At 42.3% G+C, this 21,740-nt stretch overlaps 1 protein-coding gene across 2 annotated transcripts; it reads left to right on the top strand.

Moving 5' to 3' along the window:
* Positions 1 to 921: 921 nt before the first annotated feature.
* Positions 922 to 17,233, top strand: LOC120032260 (tetraspanin-33-like). 2 transcript variants are annotated; one of them, XM_038978268.1, is made up of 8 exons: positions 922 to 1,291; positions 11,447 to 11,504; positions 12,471 to 12,598; positions 13,218 to 13,292; positions 14,358 to 14,453; positions 14,834 to 14,962; positions 15,249 to 15,410; positions 15,779 to 17,233. In XM_038978268.1, the coding sequence occupies exons 1-8, from the start codon at positions 1,193 to 1,195 to the stop codon at positions 15,878 to 15,880; spliced, it is 849 nt and encodes a 282-aa protein (XP_038834196.1). In that variant the 5' UTR covers positions 922 to 1,192; the 3' UTR covers positions 15,881 to 17,233. The 2 variants fall into 2 exon arrangements, with proteins under 2 accessions (XP_038834196.1, XP_038834197.1); XM_038978269.1 differs by lacking the exon at positions 14,358 to 14,453.
* Positions 17,234 to 21,740: the final 4,507 nt, after the last annotated feature.

The raw sequence follows: 21,740 nt of genomic DNA, 5'->3' as shown, positions 1-21,740 counted from the left end.
TGGCAGCCAAATTGGTCAGGGACAAATCCAAACTAGTCTATGAATGGCCGTTGAGGCATAATCCAGATTTTACTTATGCAGAAAAATACATGTAAGGCATGTGATATACCTGAAATTGTGTATTAAAATATTGTCAGATCATTTTAAATACCGTTTTTATACACATTTTCTGTATAAATAGCCTCTAAAATACATGATCCTAAATGTCTACATTTTTGTTTTCTTGGAAAGCTGTGAGTGCTATATTTTAAATTCTTAAAATGTATTATTTTACACAATATCTGATCGGAATGGCTGACCTTTAGGCCATCATAAGAAGTGTCAAGTCTCGTCTAGTATTCTAATTCCTAATTCTGCCAATAACAGCTAGTTTTCCGTTTTCCCCTCCCAACTCAGACCACTCACAGAAAGTCCTAGCAAAATTCTTGCTTGAGAAATAGTTTTTTGCCCATTTTTTATTGAAATCTATTACATTAATGTACTTAGCTAATTGTTAACCATAAATTATTTGATATTGATATAAAAACGGCTAATTGGGCCTTTAATGTCAAACTGACAAACCCTTAAAATTAAAGATATTTGACACTGTGTTAGGCTAAATCATGTAAACTTGAGCAAGTGTGTATTTATTGTGTAATTTGTGTACCAGTTTGATCTTCTGTAGTCAAATGCACCTATAGCCTCAAACCTCAAACATAACATTGGTTTGTTAATCATTTTTTAATTCATTAAAGCAAATTAATAGTTTTTATTTTGTATTGTTTTGTAATTGATTCCATTGCAGATACCAAACAAATTCAAAGTTACGCATTCGGCTACATCCGTCAATCATTAATCACAGTAGCACAAGCAACTTTGAAACAGGTGACCCACGTCGCACAATACTGAGAAAGACGCCCTCTTTACAAACCCAAGGTTGCGCTGCGGCTGTAGGCTTTTGCTCGTGTCTCTGTTGTGTATGTAGCCTATTTTCTCTAGACTTGTCTGAATAAGGAAATGTAATAGGAATCCAGCACCACCGAGTGTGAGAAGTGACTCGCCCTACAACTTAGGCTACTGTACTTTACTCCGTAAATTAAAAGTAGCTATAAACGCACGTATAAATGCTTTGATATACCTGGACTATTGCGGAAAGACCAAGGAAGGTGATAGCCTACATTTACGCACGGATTGGGAATTCTGATTTTTAACCATGGGGAAAAGAGCCGCGCTGGCGACTTACGATAAAGAGTTCAGCTTTGTCAGCCCAGTTGTCAAATATCTACTTTTCCTTTTTAACTTAATATTTTGGGTAAGTATTTAATATGTTTAGATTTTTGCTGGCTTTGTCTGCTGATTTTGCGTAATCTGTGCACCTCACTCTGCCTAATTTAAGTTTACGCACACATTTTCATTGTACAAATTTTCATTGTACAAATTTGCTGTGAAGACTGGTTAATCATTGATTTAGGCTGTTAGTTTATTACTGTGTGAATGCATGAGAAAATCCGCCTCACTAAGAAGACACATTCTTTCTAAGCCCCACAAAATAGTTATGTGATACAATCATGTATGATATCAAAAGCCCCCCCCCCCCCCCTAATGACCGTTCACTGGGCTGGTTTTTCTAACCATTGGCCTTCAGGCAACATATTCAATAGGATGAAACATTTAGCAATGTTTTTATGCCTTTGCTTCTATGCTACAAAACAATCATAATCAATCCTTAACCTTGGAAAATAACCAATATTGCCTATTCAAAGGAGTACATGATCGAGATGTAGAGGTTGTATTCTGCTTCATGTTTGACACCAATGACTCCTACTAGTGTCATACTAAAGGAGTGCTTATTTGCTGATGAACATGTTTAAACTGCAGCTACAACATCACAGCTGTGATAGTGGTGAGGAATGGAGCTACAGGCATGCTAAGGAATGCCTGCACATACCTTGCAGCTCTCTCATTGGTCAAAGTGTCACCTTGTTTTGGAACTCATTTGTGTTTAAATAACCAATTTTACTCCATTAATAATGGACCTAGTCTTGATAGACGTTGGCTGCTAGAATATGTTTAGACCTAAATTAATAGTCTTTATATAGAGGGGATCCAGACTCTCATTTCAATAATAATGTGAAAACCAAAAGGAGCAGTAAACAAAACTCCATTATACACTGCTCTGTATATGCCAGTCCACTGTCACAACTCCTTTTTTAACCAAGCTGTTGCCAAGCAACGCAAAGTTTCATTTATTCATATGCTGATGGTGCAACATGGGGTTCTGTGAAAAGGGGGCCCATGCACTCTCCTCTCCAAATCTGTTTAGCAGTCAAATGAGCGTATCAAATATGCCTTTTAGATACTTCAATCACATCCTAGAAAGCTGTTGAAACAGTTATCTGTGAGTGTTATTTGCTCTTATCTTTTTTGTTGTTGCTAGACCTCATCAAATGCTTGTTACAGTTGCATTTTGCATGTTTGACTATCAGAAACTAATCTTGGCCCCATTTTTTCCCTTTTGAATGAGCTTTCCTTGTCACAGTTTGTATCAAAATATGTGAGGAGGACCCCATCCTCCTTTCCCCCCCAATCACTGTGTCACCAAGCACTGATGTGCCTTTGATGGTGATGACACTAGTGTCGGCGCTGTTCTGAGCGACCTATGACACATTAGGAGATAGGAGCTCTTTGAAATATCCAGGCTTGGCGTTCTGTATTGAGTTCATACCTTTGATATGGGCCCTGCTTTAACATCACACAGCATAGGCAATCATCCCATGCCTTGGCTGTCAGTATAGGCACACATGTCTATAGTGTCGGCAAAGGCTAGAATCTGGCCTAGTGCCCTTTGATACAACCTCTCGCTCTCTCTTTCCCCACTGCCATCATCTCTCACGATCTGTTCAATAGAAAAACATCTGGGGAAAAATGTGCCACTCTGAATGCTCCTGATCTCATGACATCTAGCTACTTCCCCAAACGTTGTCCTTGAGTACAGAATATCTATAACAACTATAAAAAGGCAGCCAGCTGTTAAACATTAACAACTCTGGAAGCAGAAGTTTGCAAACTACGCAAATTGATAGTATAGATGTCAGCCTACTGTCAGGTGCTTGGGGGAACCGTAACTTTCACTCACTGTTCAACACTAAGGGGATTTCTGACTAAGACGCAAGAACAAGCAGCCTTGTTATTGCAGACTGGGATTTCCAGTGTTGGGTTTTAGTCCGTACTGCTTTGCAGTGTTAATAGGGTTTGACGTGGATTTATGTCCAGTTCTGCTGTGTTTACATTCCATAACTAGCGGAAAACTAGCATAAACGTTTGCCTACCTTAGCTCTGGTCCAGGGTGTTAGTACGTATTCCTCTACTAACATCTTAGCTCTGGTCCAGGGTGTTAGTACGTATTCCTCTACTAACACCTTAGCTCTGGTCCAGGGTGTTTAGTAGGCGTGCCTCTACTAACACCTTAGCTCTGATCCAGGGTGTTTAGTAGGCGTTCCTCTACTAAGACCTTAGCTCTGATCCAGGGTGTTTAGTAGGCGTTCCTCTACTAACACCTTAGCTCTGGTCCTGGGTGTTTAGTAGGCATTCCTCTACTAAGACCTTAGCTCTGGTCCAGGGTGTTTAGTAGGCATTCCTCTACTAAGACCTTAGCTCTGGTCCAGGGTGTTTAGTAGGCGTTCCTCTACTAACACCTTAGCTCTGGTCCAGGGTGTTTAGTAGGCATTCCTCTACTAAGACCTTAGCTCTGGTCCAGGGTGTTTAGTAGGCGTTCCTTTACTAACACCTTAGCTCTGGTCCAGGGTGTTAGTACACGCTCCTCTACTAACACCGTAGCTCTGGTCCAGGGTGTTAGTACACGTTCCTCTACTAACACCGTAGCTCTTGTCCAGGTTGTTTAGTAGGTTCTTCCTCTACTAACAGAGAGGAGTTAATTAACTAGCAGAGGCAACTCTTTCTGGTTGTGCAACGAGACCAGAGCTAGTCCTTTCTATGCATAGCAGATAAAGACAAATTCATAAACAGGAAATGACAGGGCTTGAGGTTAGCTATGTGCAAAACAACATGTAGGCTACAGTGTCAGTGTGTCCACACCCGGATGTGCCCTCAAAATACTTTCCTTTCAGGTTTTATTCTTCATTATGTATGATAATGGTATCATTACATCTGCTAAATTTACCACATGGGTCACCTGCAGAAGTGGACATGGAAAAAGAGTAACTCAGGAACACACTAATGTAAAATAATTTCATTCACCATAAACAATTTTTTACATGTCAAAATGATTTCACTCCCAGAATGCGGACGGAACCAGGTTTCCCCCCCATCTCCACCCCTGGCCACTTCTACATTGTTTTACAAGTTTGAACATGGACGTCCTAAAAACAAACTCCTGATTGTTACAGTCCAGTCCCTCACAACGTACCACAAGCAAGAGCTACTCTTCGGCCTTGTGCAAACAGGATAAGATCTTGTAAAAACTTGCATCTCTGGCTGTGAGGAATGCATTTTTGACTTCGTTTTTCACCCCCCCCTGGCTAGCTGGAGTATGTGTCTGGAAGGACACATCTAACACCCTGCGTAGACTGTTAAAAGCGAGGGAGTCATCAGTATTGCTACAAATGTGAACTATGGTGTGAGAGGTTATCTGAACAAACCACCAAGGAAGATATCTATCTCTAGTGACCACATGGTAATTCCATTTGAGGTACAGAGCTGTAGGAAGGCCACTCATTTTCTGTTTCCATTTTCCCTAAATAACTTAGAGGGCAGAATTTACACCACAACCAATGAATCGCTCAACTCAAACTAATGACTGGATAGATGGCTCAAGAGTTTATTCTCTATCTTTGCATACATAACAACAGTGTTTTTGTAAACTATCCATTTAGCCTCCTTTGTGCAGAGGAAGACTAGTCCTTACTCGGAGGACAGACTAGGCTTTTCCCTCCAAAGTGCAAGGTGTGGTAACTGGATACTGGAGTGGGAGAGGGGTTGCTGTGTGCTCCTTGTTATGTTGGTGAAGCTGCAGGTTGGAGTAAAAAGTGAAAGGGCCATTATAAGAAAAGCCCTCTGATCGCTGCCAAGTTGTTTATTTAGTCAAACGAGAACGAACTCTATAGAACAGAACATATCCCAACTCACTAGTTCTGAACTGTGAACTATCAGCCTATTATGGATAAAGTCACTAGTTGAACGTTGTTTGTTGGTTCCGTTATATGATTCTCAGTGTGCCAAACTGTATATTTGAGAATCCAATTTAGTTTTACATTGTATGCCACTTTTACTCACTCTGACTAAAACTAGTGTAAATACTACAGCACACCCACTTTGCAATGGTTCTGTTCTGTTCTGACATGCACTGAATTGTTTTTGTTTAAGTTTTAAGTTACATACACATTGCTAGTGTTGTAGTCAAGTGACTAAACCTCAAGTCCCACTAGAGTCCCAAGTCACTAGCGTTGGAGTTGAGTCACAAGTTCCTTGCTTATGCTAAAGCTTGTGCTCCGACAATCTTTCAAGCTACAGTTCATAGCGTAAAGAAAAATAGCTAGCTTAGTATACTGAACAAAAATATAAACTGGGCCTTAGGATCTCGTCACGGTAACTCTGTGCATTCAAATTGCCATTGAATCAATGAAATTGTTCTTATTGTCTGTAGCTTATGCCTGCCGATACCATAACCCCACCGCCACCATTGGGCACTTTGTTCATAACATTGACATCGGCAAACTGCTCGCCCACACTACGCCATACATGTGGTCTAAGGTTGTGAGGCTGGTTGGATGTACTGCCAAATTCTCTAAAACAACGGAGGCGGCTTATGGTAGAGAAATTAACATTAATTTCTCTGGCAACAGCTCTGGTGGACTTTCCTGTAGTCGGCATACCAATTGCACGCTCCCTCAACTTGAGACATCTGTGGCATTGTGTTGTGTGACAAAACTGCACATTATTGTCCCCAACACAAGGTGCACCTGTGTAATGATCATGCTCTATGATCATATTATTGATATGCCACACCTGGCAGGTGGATGGATTATCTTGGCAAAGGAGAAATGCTCACTAACAGGGATGTAAGCAAATTTGTGCATAGAATTTGAAAGAAAAGCTTTTTGTGCATATGGAACATTTATTTCGGCTCATAAAACATGGGACCAACACTTTGCATGTTAGGTTTTATATTTTTGTTCAGTGTATATTAATAAGGCTTGTTAGGTAATACAAGAGTTGTAGATAGCATGTTGAATTATGGGAAGGAGAGAAACTTTAATGAACAACTAAAGCCTGGTTCACATGGCAGGTGGAAGTGACTCAAATCCTTTTTGTTGTTGTTGCATATCCCATTGTCATCTGTTATTTTTCCTGCAGTCCGAACAGCCAAAAAGCACATGGAATAGGATATTTCAAGCCACATTTCAAACTACCTTCATAGGTGGTTTGAAGTCTGATACGTCACATGGCCAGGAATCAGATTTGTGTCTGAATGGTCAAATCTGAATTATCAAGTGGTTTTTAGACTGTTATTTGGCATATTGTGTTGCTTGCTAGCTACTCTGTTGACAGTTTGACAAGATCATGTGGTAGCCAACTAGCTAGTTAATTGTTTACAAACCCATTAGTGAATGTGCTAGAAAGCTATCCAACTAGCTAGTTAACTGCTGTGGCCAAAAAGGACTCCTTTTGAAAGTTGGATCATCTTATCATTTTGAGGCTTTAAAAGTGTCCTTGCACTATGATTTTGAACATTCAAAGCAACTAGGAAACGTCCATGGCAGGAGTCGTCACCTTAGCCTGCTACATAACTTCTGAGTGCTAGGAAGCACGAGCACCACACCACCAATCAGCCTATGCCACTGTGCACACACCCATCGTTACTATAACAACTAGCATAGCCTTGTCAGCAAATGACTGCAGTCTTAACACACACACACACACATCTGATTTGGTCACTTGTAACTTGCTGTTTGGACAGTCACTATTCCTAAATGGATTTGGAAAATAAAACTGATTTGAGCATTTAAGGCCTGCAATGTGAAGAAGGCTTAAGTTACTAGTGATCAAGACTGAGTTCAAGTCACCACAATGGTTGAGTTAAGAATCATGAACAGTTCAGGACTCGTAGGCCGACAGCACCTCTGCAGGGTGTTAACTGATAATCAATGTGTTCCCATTTCATTGTCAATCTGTGTGATTGACAGGAGAGATGACCAATGGGGCTGAGTTGTCACCACCATAACAACCAGGGTTGAAGTATGGATATAGTTTCTCAGTGAAAGCGTTGCCAATGAAAGAAGATATGAGACTTGTTCTCCACATCATAAAAGGAGACCTGACCCTCCTCAAAATCCACAAACACCCCCACTCTCCTGAGCTTCTTCTTAAGGCAGATTGCGGTGCAACCAATAGGACAGACCCAATCACCTAGGAGTCGTGCATTCCAGAATCCATTTTCAGGGTACCGTAACAGGAGGGCTCTGTTTGTGGACTCTCTAATTACTCCCAAAACCTAGTAGTTTTTCCCTCAACCTGCACCTCGTAGTAGAATCTTCCTGAGGAGAAGCCCTCCTTTCCCATGACACTGGGAATATTCCAATTTCTTTCCAGGTCATATTAGAGAGTATGTTGCCTGTATCCATCTCTCACTTTTTTCCCGTCCTCAGACAGAACAAGATAGCGATGTCTTGTATCAGGGTCCAGAGTCACATCCACTCCCCATTGCTGGACCTTCATCTCAGCATCACACAACTTCTCCATCTCCTTGGTAACGGTAACCTCCAGCTGAGACACAGCTCTCCTTAAGTTCCCCACACACAGATCACAGTAAACACTGATCTTAGTCCAGTCCCTGGTGTTCATGGGGTGCACAGGGATGGGAAGCTCTGGACTAGATGAAGGTGGTCCTCAGTGTGTGAAATATGCTCTAGCTCAGTGCCTCTCCTCTTTAACTCAGTGATTTCCTGCTCCAGCTCTTTAATGAGCCCTTCAGCCCGCCTCTGCTGCTTTCTGCTTCTTCTCAATCACCCCAATGAGCTCAGCCTGGCTTCTTTCAATGGACTCCACCAGAGCAGTGAAGAACTGCACATCTGCTATTTCTCCATTTGCGTCTTTCTTGCTGACCTCCACTGAGCGTTTTGATATCATTGATCTTCTGCAGTCGCTCCCGGATCATTTGCTGCACTTGTGACCCCGTCTTCCTCAGCTGAGCCTTCCTCTCCCCAAACTCTTCCTCGAGAGGGACGGTGTGGTGAGTCCTGTGGTCAGTCTCTGTTCAGAACTGACACACACACACGTCTGGTCAGTCCTACAGAACAGCTCCATGAGTGTGTTGTGCTTCTTACACATCATGTCTTCCAGGTTCTCCACAGGGTTGATCAGTTTGTGTCTCTTCAGTGCTGGGGCTATCTGATGAGGCTGCAGGTGAGTCTCACAGTAGGAGGTCAGACACTCCAAGCAGGACTTGAGTGCCTTGAGCTTTTTCCCAGTGCAGACGTCACAGGACACTTCTCCAGGCTCGGCAGGCTGCTGGCCTGGGTTGCTGGGAACTTCCCCTTGAACAGACTTTCTAAACTGAACAGCCATCTCAGCTATGAAAGTATTGACGCAAAGCTCTGGTCTGGTGTAAAACTTCTGCTTACACATTGGACACTGTCACAGGTCAGTGGTATTCCAGTATCCACTGATATAGGCCATGCAGAAGGTGTGTCCACATGAAGTGGTGACAGGGTCAGTGAACACATCCAGACAGATGGAACACAGGAACTGCTCTTCAGACAGCAGACTACTGGGGGACACCATTTCTGGAACACAATAAAATATAGCCATGAACTGACTTCCTGGATGAGTCAAGGAAGATGAGAGCTAATCTTAATTTGAATAAGTCAGTTCTTCATTCTAAAGCCTTCATACTTTTACTGAATTTCACTGTAGAGCTACTTATCAGGGCTTATTTTAACCCTTTTTAATGTACAGTAGTGGCCAAAAGTTTTGAGAATGACAAAAATATTAATTTTCACAAAGTCTGCTGCCTCAGTTTGTATGATGGGAATTTACATGTACTCCAGAATGTTATGAAGAGTGATCAGATGAATTGCAATTAATTGCAAAATCCCTCTTTGCCATGCAAATGAACTGAATCCCCAAAAAACATTTCCAATGCATTTCAGCCCTGCCACAAAAGGACCAGCTGACATCATGTCAGTGATTCTCTCGTTAACACAGGTGTGAGTGTTGACGAGGACAAGGCTGGAGATCACTCTGTCATGCTGATTGAGTTCGAATAACAGACAGGAAGCTTCGAAAGGAGGGTGGTGCTTGGAATCATTGTTCTTCCTCTGTCAATCATGGTTACCTGCGAGGAAACATGTGCCGTCATCATTGCTTTGCACAAAAAGGGCTTTACAGGCAAGGATATTGCTACCAGTAAGATTGCACCTAAATCAACCATTTATCAGATCATCAAGAACTTCAAGGAGAGCGGTTCAATTGTTGTGAAGAAGGCTTCAGGGCGCCCAAGAAAGTCCAGCAAGCGCCAGGACAGTCTCCAAAAATTGATTCAGCTGCGGGATCGGGGCACCACCAGTACAGAGCTTGCTCAGGAATGGCAGCAGGCAGGTGTGAGTGCATCTGCACGCACAGTGAGGCGAAGACTTTTGGAGGATGGCCTGGGGTTAAGAAGGGCAGCAAAGAAGCCACTTCTCTCCAGGAAAAACATCAGGGACAGACTGATATTCTGCAAAAGGTACAGGGATTGGACTGCTGAGGACTGGGGTAAAGTCATTTTCTCTGATGAATCCCCTTTCCGATTGTTTGGGGCATCCGGGAAAAAAAGCTTGTCCGGAGAAGACAAGGTGAGCGCTACCATCAGTCCTGTGTCATGCCAACAGTAAAGCATCTTGAGACCATTCATGTGTGGGGTTGCTTCTCAGCCAAGGGAATGGGCTCACTCACAATTTTGCCTAAGAACACAGCCATGAATAAAGAATGGTACCAAAACATCCTCAGAGAGCAACTTCTCCCAACCATTCAGGAACAGTTTGGTGACGAACAATGGCTTTTCCAGCATGATGGAGCACCTTGCCATAAGGCAAAACGAAGTGGCTCGGGGAACAAAACATCGATATTTTGGGTCCATGGCCAGGAAACTCCCCAGACCTTAATCCCATTGAGAACTTGTGGTCAATCCTCAAGAGGAGGGTGGACAAACAAAAACCCTCAAATTCTGACAAACTCCAAGCATTGATTATGCAAGAATGGGCTGCCATCAGTCAGGATGTGGCCCAGAAGTTAATTGACAGCATGCCAGGGCGGATTGCAGAGGTCTTGAAAAAGAAGGGTCACTGCAAAAACACTGCAAATACAAATTGATTCTTTGCATCAACTTCATGTAATTGTCAATAAAAGACTTTGACACTTATGAAATGCTTGTAATTATACTTCAGTATTCCATAGTAACATCTGACAAAAATATCTAAAGACACTGAAGCAGCAAACTTTGTGAAAATTAATATTTGTGTCATTCTCTCAACTTTTGGCCACAACTGTAGTTTAAAGGTAAAATCCGACTTTAACCAGAAAGGATTAATAGCAGGATGTGTATAGCAGGAAGATGACTTATCCTCACCTGCTACAGTAACCTCTCTCTCTCCACTCTCTGCTGTGTGGATGGGTATTTTCTCTCTCCTCAGAATCAGACGGAAACAAAAATGTAATGTTTTATACAATTCAGAGGTCTCCAGGGGGAAGATTCTGGTTCTGAAAAGCAGCTTAAAGTTTCTGTAGTCGAATGTTAAATTTCACTTCAGCAGAGTGACATCCCCTAGCTCCTGCCTGCCTGGCTGTGTGTGTATCTGCTCCATAGAGTTATAATGATGGTCTGCTCTTAAAGGAGAAGAGTTCCATTTCCAGAGTGAGCTGTTTCTCACATACCTCCTTACTGTTTTATATACATTTCCACACTGAGGTTGGAATAATATTGTGAATATGATAATGCCCTTTTACTGTAAGAGCTGTTTGAAAATGTACTTTTGGCCTGCCTGTGACATCACCAGGTAGTACATTTGGTAATAGACCAATAAAAAAATAATTACAAACCTCTCTGCCAATAACAGCTAGTTTTCAGTTTTCCCCTCCCCACTCAGACAACTCCCAGACAATCCTAGAAACATTTTTGATTGAGAAATTGCTATTTGCCAAGAGGTATTTTTGTTTTCAATTAAAATGGTCAAAAACAAACAATCACAGTAAGGTAATGAATGATTTGATATTGAGATAAAAACATCTGCTTTGGACTGTTTAAATCCCTCCTGTTCTCCTCCTTTGAGACTGTGTCTTTCTCCTGTGTTATACTTTCACAAAGACACTATGTCCAGGTTCATATTTAGTCTACTCTCATATCGTTCTACTCCATACGCCTAGTTACAACAAGAAAAATAACATTGTGACTTTTTTCTTTTCATTTTATCAGATGATCTCATTGGTGTTGATGTCTATTGGCATTTACGCGAGGATGATGAAACATGCCGGTAAGTGATCCTCCATTGACTCAATCGATGCATACATTCAGTGTGAATTTCCAGAGCTGTTTGTATGGCATTCTAGTGGTGCTTTCATACTGAGTTCAATAGGCCTAGGTCATGCACCATACTGTAGCTAAACGTTTTTAAACGGAAAACGAAAATGAGTTTCTTATTGGACCAGGTAGTCTCATCCCATCCTGTTTCACTCCATTTCTCCTGTTTTGTGCCTTTATGAACACGACCCTGGTCGCAGCACCAAGGCAGAAATGCCAAGGCAGTACAGGACGTTTATAGAGTATGTCATTTTGTTTATGTGGTTCCAAAGGTCCCTCTGTTAGGAAGAATGTCAAATATGCAAACGGCTCACAACTTCTTCTAAGGTTTGATGAATATCCCCACTATGTTTGTAATTCCTTCTAAGATAAGAACCAACTTCAGTCATTGTAAACAAATCAAGCTCTCTCTCACTCTTTGGCGCCACGTATACTCTCTCCCTTTCTCTCTCTCTCTCAATCTTTGGCGCCACGTATACTCTCTCTCTCTCTCACTCTTTGGCGCCACGTATACTCTCTCCCTCTCTCTCACTCTTTGGCGCCACGTATACTCTCTCCCTCTCTCTCTCTCACACTCTTTGGCGCCACGTATACTCTCTCCCTCTCTTTGGCGCCACATATACTCTCTCTCACTCTTTGGCGCCACGTATACTCTCTCTCTCTCCACTCTCTCCCTCTCTTTAGCGCCACGTATACTCTCTCTCTCCACTCTCTCCCTCTCTTTAGCGCCACGTATACTCTCTCTCACTCTTTGGCGCCACGTATACTCTCTCTCTCCACTCTCTCCCTCTCTTTAGCGCCACGTATACTCTCTCTCACTCTTTGGCGCCACGTATACTCTCTCTCTCCACTCTCTCCGGTACATGATTCTTTCACTTGCTCTCTGTCCCTTCTCTCCCTCTCTTTCTCCCTCTCCCAGAGGCAGCCATGGCCTGTCTAGCGGTGGACCCTGCCATCCTGCTGCTGATCGTGGGGGTGCTCATGTTCTTCATCACCTTCTGTGGCTGTGTGGGCTCCCTCAGAGAGAACATCTGCCTCCTACAGACAGTCAGTGGTCTAGCCCACTTCTAACTCTTTTTAAAAGAGCATCCTCAAATCAAAATCAAATCAAATGTTATTGGTCACATTCACAGAATACACAGAACAGGTGTAGACTTCACCGTGAAATGCTTACTTACGAACCTATTCCCCACAATGCAGACTTGTAAATATTTGATAAATAAAACCTTCATGCCTACCTACCTTCCTTGAAGAAATCAGTGATCTGTTAAGGATTGGTGGGTGAAGGCAATAAGATAGAAATGGTGCTTTCACGTAGCCAAACGTATGAATCAGTGCTCTCTACCTCAAGGAAGGCAGGCTGGAAGGATGCATTCTAACAATATTGGAATTGGACCACTGCCAATTATCAGCTGTGTTGTGCTCTATCATTTGAATAGCCTAGTATGAGAACCTGAGGAGGACTAAAGTATCTGCTGATGGGGGGTTTTGACCCCTGAAAGATTACCAGGCTAATACATTCTTATCCATAAGACTTGAGTGACATGCCCTCAGACTGAACAAATGATTAACTCTTCCTCTCTCTCTCTCTTTCTTTCTCGCTCTCTCTTTTTCCTTTTCTTTCTTTCTTTCCTTCCTGCCTTCCTTCCTTCCTTATTTACTCCAGTTCTGCATCTTCCTGACTATCATCTTTCTGCTGCAGCTAGCTGCAGGTGTCCTGGGCTTCGTCTTCTCAGATAAGGTACTGTATCTCCACTAGGAAAGGATAGAATTATCAGAGTATCACTATGAGAATTATGGGGGTATCACTGGGAATTATGGGGGTATCACTGTGGGAATTATTTATATTGGTTGTATCATGCAGCATTTTATTACCCATAATAAACTGTACATGTCGGTTCCCCCTAAGAATTTTACTCTGGGAACTCATTCCCACACGTCCCGTCTCCTCTGCCTCTAGCTAGGTCATTATACCTTGACCAGGTCCTAATATTCTGTCCTTCTCCAGTTCTTGTTAAAGAAGTGCAACATCTCTCTTTGAGGTCAATTCAATAGATTGTTACTGTCCCCAAAGGGCAGTTCTTGTGCAGAATAAAATCTGCGTAATTGAAACGTACACACAGCATATACAACAAGAGGAAAATAGAAATCATTAAAAGAGAAAGATTTGCCGTGAATTCACAATATTTACAAGAGCAGCCAACGAAAGCCATGCTTTTGGATTAGACTTTCATACATTGTGACTGTTGAATATGGTTGGCTTTCTAATGTTCTATTGGCTCCGTTAGTGCTCATATCAGTTCATTTAAGTAATTACCGTAAGATAAGGGTCAGAAATATGATAATGACGACAAAAATGCTAATGTACATTTAGAAGAGGAAGTATTTTTTTGGGGGGGCTGTTTGCCAGTCTGTGACTTGTGGCCAGAGAGCGCCCTCTGCTGCTAGTTGCCTTCAACTGCACTTCACCGGTCGATTTAATTCATCCAGCAGCAGGCTGTTGGTTTTCAGAGGAATGTACTACGTGTATACTTTGTGTGCGCGTGCCACTGTGCGTGCTTGCTTGCGAGTGTGTTCATGTGTGTAAAGACATAGAACGCAGCTCAAAGAAAGTCAGGTCTGTTTTCTAACTATGGGGGTATTATATTACCAGGATTTACTCAGGATAAATAAATGTGTGTAATTCAATGGCCCCTGCTTGTGGGAACAATCTTGTCTTGCTCAGGGTACAATTGAATGTATTAGTTGATTGACTAAACAAATTATTTAAAGCAAATGTCATCTTTCTTTTCTGTATTTTCTAAAGGCACGGAATAAAGTGAGTGAGATTATCAACAATGCCATCGTTCATTATAGGGATGACATTGACCTACAGAACCTCATCGATTTTGGTCAGAAAGAGGTGAGGAGTGGACCACGAAGAACTGGAAAACAACACTGTCTCACTGTAATACTTGTTGTTCCCAAATAATACACGTTGAACTCAACAAGTACTGTACAGCGACGGTAGTTACACTACTGTTTATTCAGTATTGAAGGTTCTCTGTCAGATTTGGTCGAGGTTTTGAGATGACCCTTTTAGGTTCCTCTATCGTCCTCAACTGAAAAGAACAGTTCAGTTCATTGTATAGGTCTTAATCAGAAATGTGTCTCACAAGCTCTTGAGTTAAAAGACAACATCTACACACCACACTGAGTTTCACACAAATACAGACTGACAGCTGTTGACTACACAGGCTACACAAACCATTACCAATGACTTGTTTGTCCTCGTCTCCTCAGTTCAGCTGTTGTGGAGGTGTCACCTACACCGACTGGTCTCAGAACATGTACTTCAACTGCACCACAGACAACCGCAGCCGAGAGCGCTGCTCTGTTCCCTTCTCCTGCTGCCTGCTGTCTAAAGATGAGGTCAGGGGTTAGAGATCGGGGCCTTGGGGTATTACAATCATCTTGCCAGCAACTTGTTACAGTGGTTAAATCATGACAGGCTACAGTTAAGTGTGCTATTTTATGTTCCACTTTATTGTCAAGTGTGGTTTAGTTTCAACAGAGCACAATGTGCATGCTCATGTACGTGCTTGTGCATTCTTGTGCACGTGCATTGTAATTAAAATGTATCTCTCTCTGCCTCTCTCTCTCTCTGCCTCTCTCTCTCTGCCTCTCTCTCTCTCTGCCTCTCTCTCTCTCTCTGCAGGCGGTCATTAACACAATGTGTGGTCGGGGGATGCAGGAGCTGCCATTCCTGCAGGCTGGTGCCTTCATCCACACCAATGGCTGCATCGACAAGCTGGTCAACTGGATCCACAGCAACTTGTTCATGCTAGGGGGCATCGCCCTGGGTCTGGCTATCCCACAGGTAAACATCACACACACACTTGTATAGTCTATTTCAGGGTTGGGGTCCATTCGAATTGATGTCACTCAATTCCTTCAAATCAAACATTAGAAATACATAGCTTCTCCTTTTCATGTTATTAAGAAGTAATTGAAAGTAGATTTAGTTATTTTAATTGTTAAATTGGAATTTCAGTTTACTTCTTGAATTGACTGACTTCAATTTAATTTGACCCCAGCCCTGGTCTATTTAGATTCACATTGTAACTCTATGGGCACATCATCTAGAAGTGTAGAGAGGGTCAGGAACCACGTGAAGTTACTTCTCTAAAGTCACTTCATTGCTCACCCAGCCTCTATTGTTTTCCTGTGTTCTCTCTCTGTCATTAGCTGGTGGGGATCCTCTTGTCTCAGATTCTGATCAACCAGATAAAGGACCAGATTGAGCTTCAGAACTACAACCTGCAGCACCGTACAGACCCTTGGCAGTAACCTGGTCATGATTAGGTCCTACCCGATCAAACTGGACCAGGACTAGATCATCAACCCCAGGGTCACCCAGGGGGTGTGGGAGTCTGGAATTCTACCCCCTTCTGCTGGATGGGGCTCAAGCTTTCATGTAGATGTTGTTCATTTTCAAGGCTGCTTGATCATTTCAATGGTGCAAGGACTGGCTTTGAGGCCAAAGATTCTGGTTGGATGATCCACCATTTGACAAGAGTCGAGACGTCGAAGTGGTCTGCTCTCTTTCTGCGTTCTTGATTCTTATGCATGTCTATTTTTGTTCAGTATATATTCTAACCAACTGAGCTACCAGAACCAATGGTTTATTTCCTGAATGGGTTGATGTGGCTGAGGGACAAGACCCATGTGAAATGGCTGAGAAACCAAGATTCCCGAAAAAGTCCAGATGCCTGGACAGTGTGTCAATGTCTACTTGTTTCGTTTTAGCTCACCCAGTATCCCGGATGGTTAGCGTTTTCACTTTATGATCAATGGAATGGTCAATGTTGAAACTCTGCCCACCCTGTGCCCCAGGGGAGCTAAAAGGAATGAATCTAATCAGGAAGTACTCCAGCCAGACAGCCAATGGAGAACTCCTCCATTCATACCTATTCGTCATTTGACTCATCTCAAATATGGCACGATCTGTAATTTATTGAAAAGGGAAAAAACCCAGCAACCGGAGTACAAACACTGCTGAAATAATGTAGACTCTGTCCAGTTACTTTTTTGTCAATGCGGTTTACGACATTGATCTGTTATTTATATCCATCCAGTTATCCCCTAATACTCTCATAGGGTTGAGAACAAGACAATTCTGTCGGCACTTCTCAAATATGGAAGAGCAAACTCAAGTAATGTAATAAAGCTCATTAGCTAATGGTGTGTTTGTTAAATCTCCCAACTGTAGTTTGCCATGCATGCTATAACAAGTTTTATAAACTGGGTCTTTTGATCGCTGATTGGCTGAGAGCTGTGGTATATCAGACCATAAACCACGTGTATGACAAAGCCTTTCTTTTTACTGTGCCAATTATGTTGGTAACCAGTTTGTAATAGCAATAAGGTACCTCGGGGGATTGTGGTATATGGCCAATATACCACGGCTAAGGGCTGTACCTAGGCACTCAGCGTTGCGTCTTGCCTAAGAACAGCCCTTAGCCGTGGTATATTGGCGATATACCACACCCCCTCGAGCATTATTGCTTAAATAAATCATTGCACCTACAGCCTTTACAGTAAAGTGTTACCCAATTTATTTCTACACATTTTAAGGGATATTCCAATTTAGTTTTACATCAAATCCATTCACACAGAGTAAATTGTTGCCCCCCCCCCCCCCCCCCCCCCCCTTTGCCTCCAGAACAGCCTGAATTCTTCAGGGCATGGATTCTACAAGATGTGGCGTTCAAACGTTGCTCTATTGGTATCAAGGGTTTTAACGTTTGACAGGAAAACATTCCCCACACCATTACACCACCGCCACCAGCATGTATCGTTGACACTAGGCAGGATGGGGCCATGGACTCATGCTGCTTACGCCAAATCCTGACTCGTTGGACCAGACAATGTTTTTCCACTCCTCAGTTGTCCAGTGTTAGTGATCGCGTGCCCACTGGAACCGCTTCTTCTTGTTTTTAGCTGATAGGAGTGGAACCTGGTGTGGTCATCTGCTGCAATAGCCCATCCGTGACAAGGACCGACGAGTTGTGCGTTTCGAGATGCCGCCTGTTAGCTTGCACGATTTTTGTTTGTCTCACCATTCTCGGTAAACCCTAGACAAGCCCAGGAGACCGTCCGTTTCTGAGATCCTGGAACCGGCGCACCTGGCATCAACGATCATACCACGCTCAAAGTCACTTGGGTGACTCGTTTTGCCCATTCTAACATTCAATTGACAACAACTGAATGCCTCGATGCCTATCTGCATGCTTTATATAGCAAGCCAGTGACAAGCGACTCGCTGTCTGTAGGAGCGACCCATTTTCGCGAACGGGGTGGTTTACCTAATAATCTGGCCAGTAAGTGTATATTTCAAGCTAAATTGACTGTAAATACATTCCTTTCAATAAATCATATCGTTTACATATGAAGCATTGTGGGTATCAATACAGACCAATAATGTAATTGTAGTTTATTACTCACTGGGCTACTAGGGGATTTCCCCATTTGAAAGCGCAACAGAAAGGCCTGATTTTATAATAAACAGTCTTATTTTCCGTAACGCCTTTTACACAAGCACTGGTGTTTAGATTGGCAAGCGCTGCAACACTGGAGTTTAAACTAATGCTGTTACTCTCCATAACATAACCATGTTGGGCCGTCGGCTAGCCCTGTTGGCATTTCCCCTCACCGGGGTTGTGTTCATTAGAGCACGCAACGGAAAATTAAATTGAGCGCTTCTTATGGGACAAGTCCTGTTTTAGTCCGTTTTGTGCCTAATGAACACGACCCAGTTAGGTCCACTGGGAATACCAGTTTTATTTTCTCAAAATGTGGGTCAACATACTGTTACTGGTCAAGACTACTGGTTAGCACTGTATTTAAACGGTACAGACGGGTGTGGAATTCATTCTAGGAACTGACCCATGTAAAATCCTAAGAATTAACATTAAAAAAACACATTTTTACATGTTAAAATTATTTTCCCAATTCCCCTTAGGTACAGAGAGTATTTACTTTGAATGTACGTAGTACAATGGTAATTACTCTCTTATGTAAAGACAATAGCTTATAAATTCTTTATTTGTTTCTTTGGGAATCATCACAACAAGCACTCCAATCCATGTATGAGCTAGTTGGTTACCAATTGTGTTGAATTCATGTAATTAAGTGCCAGAAACTACCCAATGACACCATTTGTAATTGTCCTAATAAACAGCAGATAAATACCAGTGGAAACGGTGGTCTAAAAGGAAGTGTTACTGTATATTTAAGAGTCTCATGACATTCTTTCCCTGTATTGTACTCCCAGATGGCTTGTTGTGACCTGTCAGTGGGTGGGTGATGAGGGAAAATGACACATGGATATAGGCATAAATGGCTACTGAACTGCAACCTCTTTATAATCTTCAATAGGACCATTGTGACAACAGGTTACACAGCTCCATGTTCTATTACTGCAGCAAGTAGTATCAAGTGAAAGCATGGCTGTGTACGCTATCCACAAAGACTAAATGTGTGTTCTATAGTCAATCAGTTTAACAAATGTATTTTGTTTTATTGTCTAATCTGCAGTTTCACAGATTGTACCAGCCAGTGTTGCAATACTTAACAAAAGTGTAGTATGGTCTTGCTACTGCCCACAATACAACATGTTGAATTAGAAACACAGGGGAAATTATAAGTGAGTTGAGTGTATTTATATTTTAAAATGTTCATGATTTGGTTGCAAACACTAAAGTTCATTCCAGGCTAGTTGGGGCTGAAAGTCTAATATAGCTGTGAACAGTCAGATGTAAAACATTAAAATGGTTCCTCTCCACCCCGTTTGGCGAATGAAAACCTGAGCTTAGATGCATTCCTGGCCTGAAATCTGATGTGCCTGGGCTTGGGAGCACACACAATCCTGCATGTGAAGCACTTCTACTCCATACACCTTTCTGCTTTGTGCACATGGCCCTGCAGTTGTTTTAACTAATTGCATGAACTATAACATTATAGGCCTACAGGCCAGGTGTTCATAATGTCAGTGTTAAGGGGAAGTTATTCAGAGGCAGGCATTGAGACATCAGCGACAGTGTGTTCTGTAGGAAGGCTCAGGTTCATTAACACACAGGACTTAGGCACAGTCCCTACTACTAATATGTATTCCAGTGGACATTCTGTTACACAGACCATTATGAAATGAGAAGTCACATTGGCACTTTTCTCTCTGCTGTAATAACTGACCTGTAGATGTGAGTCTGTCTCTCTCTTCTGGTGCGTGCGTGCGCGCGCAGAGAAAGCAAGAGAGATTTGTCCGGGCGCTCCAGTGAGGGGCCCACGTGCTCTGTGTGTGGTCCTGGTCTCTCCCTGACTCATTCTCAGACAGCCATGTTGCTGTGGGTTTTAAGGAGGCCCAATGCTTCACTCAGAGAGAACGATGGGGGAACATGGAGCCCCCCTCATTCATACAGCACAGGACAAAAACAAAACATCCATTGTCATTTCAACCAGCAGGAGGTAGGCTGTTGGAGCATTACATCTAATGCACTGCCCCATAATGGTCAGGTTAGAGAGAGGCTTTTGATCACATCACAAGCATGAAGAGGATTGTTTGAGACTGTATGGTTTTCTGTCTATGTAAATGATGAAACATTCATTAAATCTACAGTGGCTGTCCCATTGGTTGATATAGACAGAATCTTAAATCTGACCAATGTCAGTCACTTATGGCTTAATTTACAGTTAACTTATAATCAACCTCTGGAACTTTTCTTGGTCAGTTTGAGGGCTCATTCGGGTGAAGAGCAGTGCTACCTTAACTGGGAGAGAGAATCCACATTTCCATTATGAGGGTCTCCTAGGAAACTGAATTAATATGGACTGCAAGGAAATAAACAAGACAAACTTTTTTTACACATCCAAAATGCCATGAAGTTATTAATTTTTTATAATTCCACCAGGCCATCCCATTCCCCAACCAACACCCATACAGTAGGCTGCATACTCATTTAGAAACTGTGCAATTTAAGCAGAGAAAATTACAATCTTGTCTGATCTTTTAGAATCAAAGTAGCCTAAGGAGTGGATAATTTACTTGTTTATGTCCACGACAACAAACTTTCCCTGAGTGGCTACTGGCATGCCACTGGCGGATAAACTCGCAGTTACCATTTTTGTGGTGGTGAATGAACAGTCTTTGGAGTGGGCTGACAAAGAAATATAGCCTACTGTGCTCGCATAATCACTAAGATTTAAATTGTATGGCAAAGTGAGGCTCTAGTTTATTCACAGATTTGAAGTACTTTTGAAGAGACTACTGAAATGCTTGTTCACACCAACATAACTGATCAGTCTATGATTGCAAATCTACTAATTCTTAACAGCAACAATTGCAAATGTAGGAGGTACGGTCAGATGTAAGTAGTGGAGGACAGTATGGGTCTTTTGAGATCTTTCAAATACTTGTTTTTGGAAATGAGCAAAGTGAGTGTCTTACTGGTACTCCAGTTATATAGCCAAGCTATCATTGCTCATTGTGTATATATTCCTTGTGTTACTATTTTTTAAATATTATTTGTTTTATTAATTGTATTCTGCAGTGTTGGTAAGGGCCCATAAGTAAGCGTTTCACTGTCTACACCTGTTGTTTACGAAGCAGGTGACAATACCATTTGATTGTGATTGATTTGACGAATGTGTTATGTCAGAAATAAAGGCTCTAAATGAACGGACGATTAAACAAACAAGCATACGAAATAAAGGTACACAGATGGCTTTTCTACTGCAGTCTGTCCTAGCAGGAGAGAGATTGTTTTTGGTATTCCTATAAGGCATAGTCTTACCCATGGAGAGGGGGATGGGATGAGAGCGTTTTGTTACTTTGGCTCTCCCCCACCATGTGCATACCAGAGGCAGAACAAAATAGCAGACACGACTGCAAGCGAGAACAACAAAGACCAAACTCCATCAGACACATCGCAGAATTCTATAGGAATCCCCCAAAACGGTCTTTTTTTGGGATAGGCCTACATAGATCAAATGAAAATAGTTTTTTCAGCAAAAGAGGGGAAAGTGGGAGCGCGAGGGGGATGGAGCGCGTAGACTAGAGATCATGTTACAGTTTCAGACTTTTCACGGCAAATTGTGGGGGAGGGTGGATCTGTTACTTTGATTTCTTTTTAATAGGCATATCCAACAAAAA

This window comes from Salvelinus namaycush, chromosome 38 (genome assembly GCF_016432855.1).
Source record: "Salvelinus namaycush isolate Seneca chromosome 38, SaNama_1.0, whole genome shotgun sequence".
In the NCBI taxonomy this organism is placed as follows: domain Eukaryota; kingdom Metazoa; phylum Chordata; class Actinopteri; order Salmoniformes; family Salmonidae; genus Salvelinus; species Salvelinus namaycush.
The sequence above is the reverse complement of the archived record's forward strand: the minus strand, read 5'-3'. Positions and strand labels throughout refer to the sequence as shown.